The 3,433-nt window shown below is 40.2% G+C and overlaps 1 protein-coding gene across 3 annotated transcripts; it reads left to right on the top strand.

The window, feature by feature from the left end:
* Nucleotides 1-718: 718 nt before the first annotated feature.
* Nucleotides 719-3,138, top strand: LOC134218081 (epsilon-sarcoglycan). Of its 3 annotated transcripts, XM_062696945.1 has the most exons (5): nucleotides 720-1,702; nucleotides 1,770-2,011; nucleotides 2,130-2,192; nucleotides 2,277-2,423; nucleotides 2,478-3,137. In XM_062696945.1, the coding sequence occupies exons 1-5, from the start codon at nucleotides 962-964 to the stop codon at nucleotides 2,617-2,619; spliced, it is 1,335 nt and encodes a 444-aa protein (XP_062552929.1). In that variant the 5' UTR covers nucleotides 720-961; the 3' UTR covers nucleotides 2,620-3,137. The 3 variants fall into 3 exon arrangements, with proteins under 3 accessions (XP_062552930.1, XP_062552929.1, XP_062552931.1); XM_062696946.1 differs by lacking the exon at nucleotides 2,130-2,192 and having other exon boundaries at nucleotides 719-1,702; nucleotides 2,478-3,138; XM_062696947.1 differs by lacking the exon at nucleotides 2,130-2,192 and having other exon boundaries at nucleotides 2,295-2,423; nucleotides 2,478-3,132.
* Nucleotides 3,139-3,433: the final 295 nt, after the last annotated feature.

Raw genomic sequence — 3,433 nt, forward strand, 5'->3', positions numbered from 1 at the left:
TTGGATTGATTTGGATTGATTTGATTGATTTGGATTGATTTGATTGGATTTGGATTGATTTGGATTGGATTTGGATTGATTTGGATTGATTTGGATTGATTTGGATTGATTTGGATTGATTTGGATTGATTTGGATTGGATTTGGATTGATTTGGATTGATTTGGATTGGATTTGATTGATTTGATTGATTTGGATTGATTTGGATTGATTTGATTGATTTGGATTGGATTTGTATTTGCTTTGGGTTGGATTTGGATTTGGATTGGATTTGGATGTGATTTGGATTGGATTTGGATTGGATTTGGATTGGATTTGGATTGGATTTGAAGTGGATTTGGATTGGATTTGGATTTGGATTGGATTTGATTTTTGTGCTTTTTATAATGGGCATTTTCTTATTTACTTTCTTTGAAATATTTTCACAAAATAAAATAATAAAAATGGGAACAGTTGAGGTAATAAATGAACGAATTAATTATTTATTTAATAAAAACCGAAAGCTTTCCTAATAAATATCAAAATATGTCAGTGAACAAGCAAGAATACCCGATGGAATTGTTGATCATTTTTTTTTGTTCCGAGAGATGGAAATGGGAACTGTTTGTAAAGCACAAAATGCTATACGAAACGTATGGCAGCACGTGTGTGAGGTGTAGCATACATCGCTTCGCGTGCGCATGCGCACCAAGTATGATTTTCCCAACATATTTCCTCTTATGTCAAATACATTTTCCATTGATTTTCCATTCAGGAAAATGCTACCCTTTGTAACGTTAATAATATTTGAACAATTTCTTCAAATTCATAAATAAATTTGGGCGTTTCTTTATTCTGTGGCCTCTCGGTAGCGATAAATTGTTAAAAGTGCTACGAAAAGCATTAGTTGCAGTCAGGAAAAGCAGATTTTCCACCTGACCTAGTGATTTCCACGAAATACAGCAACAACACCAGTCATAACAAATGTGGGAAAAATCGATTCCCCTTTTGGGGATCTTTGCCAGTTTCATTCTGCATTCCACATCCGCTACATATCTAACGGACGATGTCTACGTGTCGGAGCTGTTCTCGCTTCGGGTGGAGCCACGCATGTTCAACTGGACCTTCCAAGGTCTGACCGAGCAATTCCAGTATCGGCCCTCGCTCGAAGGCTATCCGGATCTTCCTTCCTGGGTACGGTACATGTACAGCGGAGAGTACCACTCGGGTTTCCTCTACGGGACTCCCCCGGAACGGACCGCGGACACTAAGGTTCCCATCGAGATCATCGCACTGAATAAGCAAACGTACGAAACGAAGCGAATCGTGCTGATACTGTCAGTGCACCGGAAGCCCCCGCCGCGGAACGTGATTCAGATGAAGATCGACAACTTGAACTGGGTGCACATGATGGATCCGGGTAGGATTGAGAATTTGAAGAACATTTTCCGGAACGATCTGTGGCAGGAGAGCAGACAGGATTTGCACATTATTTTCATGGATTCGGCGGTCAAGTTGGGAGCAAGATTGCCTCTGCGGCCCCAACAACGGGAGGGGGTGGTGGTGCATTTGGGTAGCAGGGCAGATTTTTCCAGCAGGTTGTTGGAGCTGCAGGAGGAAGTTAAGCCACTGTACAAAATTGCTTCGTGCAACTACAAGAGGACATCTGTGCAGACTACATTCGAGAACTCAGGATTCAAACTGGATTGGTGCGCTTTTAAATTGGTAAGGAAGGCATTTTTGTGACTGTATAATAACTAATAAGTTAAAATGTGTTGATGTTTTGTTGCAGCACGCAGCGGATGACGACATAACCGCGATGCCACATCATCCTCACGAAAGCCACAAGCCGGCCAAGGGGTCCGAGCTAAGCACGTTGCGCCGGTCCGACAAGTGGGATGCCCCGATGAAATCCGAAGTACCAGAGCGGAACTACAGTGACGAGTTTGCCGTTTCGTTTGCTATTCCTGGGATGATTTTCGCTGTTCTGTTATCTGTACTGACGGTGATCCTTTGCTTCCAACACGAGAAGTTGTAAGATTTTCTCATTCATGGCAATTTGCCCTCTTTTTTGACGTTGTATTCTAAAGTTGATGTTTTTGTAACATTCCATTTCTATTTTTCCGTTTTTACTCTTTCTTTTAATTTGTAGGCGTGATGACGATTCAGAATATTATTTCAATTTTCTCTTTAATATTTGTACAGAATTCTTCAGGTGATCTCATGTGTTTGGAAATGTTTCTGTTGAAGTAGTTGAACATTTCTTCGAAGCAGTCTCATTTACTTTTTCGATTGATAGATTGAAAAAATCTTACAGACATGAATACCGACCAGCTCAACCCGTTCAAATGGTTCAGTACTCTCAGCCTGTCCAATCGACTGGAACGCTCAAGAGTTTGAAAGACGCCCCCGCACAAGACGAAAACCCCAGTCTTCGATCGGCGAGGTTGGTGGAAAATTCATTTTCCTTAATAGCTAATTCAAATGTTTGTTTCTGTAGCCCGTCTGACAGTTACTACCGAGATGGCAGCCCTCGGATCGGAAATTCCTATCTTCGTCCGAAACCGCCACCGTACAAACCGACGGGTGGGTCGAACAGTTCCACTATGCAGCGAAAGGCCCCAATCGGGGTGGACATATGACCGGTGGAGCCACGTGTTTTGTTCTGTTAAAATGATAATAGGGAGTCGAGTACACATACATTCGTATGGATCAGTAGACCACGATTTGACGATTTAGCAAATTAAAAAAAAAAATTCTACCATATTCTTTGAATAGCGGAAAGTAGACACAATCAATTAAATTGAATGGAAAAGCGTGAATACAAAATAATACCCCTAATTAAAGCGCAGATTTCAACATATCTCTGTAATTGGTAACACAAATAAAATATCGAATAAACATATTTCAATAAAGTTATACAGTCTAAGCAAAATAAATTGCCGAGAATCTAACAGCTGATATCTCGGTGAAAGTTCGAATTATCGATTGGTCGTTAGTGCATTGTCGATCAATTCGGTAAAGGGATTTGCCGAATTCAGTGAATAATTCTTTTATTATTTTCAGAAGAATCAAAACAAAAATAAAAAGCGTTAATCAATACGAAAGTAGATTTTATTTTTGGTCATTTTTGTGTGAAAAACGATATGAAAATGCTAAATGAAACCTGATTTGCCTACAAAAGTGAACAGGATTTCTATTCTCTCTGACAGCCATTTACCTAATGCCATTTACCTAATGTCATGTCCACGTGATTCCAGGATTCCATAGAGAACCGAGACAGGACCAGTCAGTAGGTTCCAGATTATTCTAACGATGTTTACCGTGTTTATTTTGACTCCTTTTTGTGAGGAAGGATTTCCATCGATCTTGCTGTATCTCTGGTATTTTTGCCTTTCTCGTACAGCAAAGTTGTACCGAAAGGCTATCATCTCACTCCGAAAACGAGCTTTAGAT

Source organism: Armigeres subalbatus, chromosome 2 (assembly GCF_024139115.2).
Source record: "Armigeres subalbatus isolate Guangzhou_Male chromosome 2, GZ_Asu_2, whole genome shotgun sequence".
In the NCBI taxonomy this organism is placed as follows: domain Eukaryota; kingdom Metazoa; phylum Arthropoda; class Insecta; order Diptera; family Culicidae; genus Armigeres; species Armigeres subalbatus.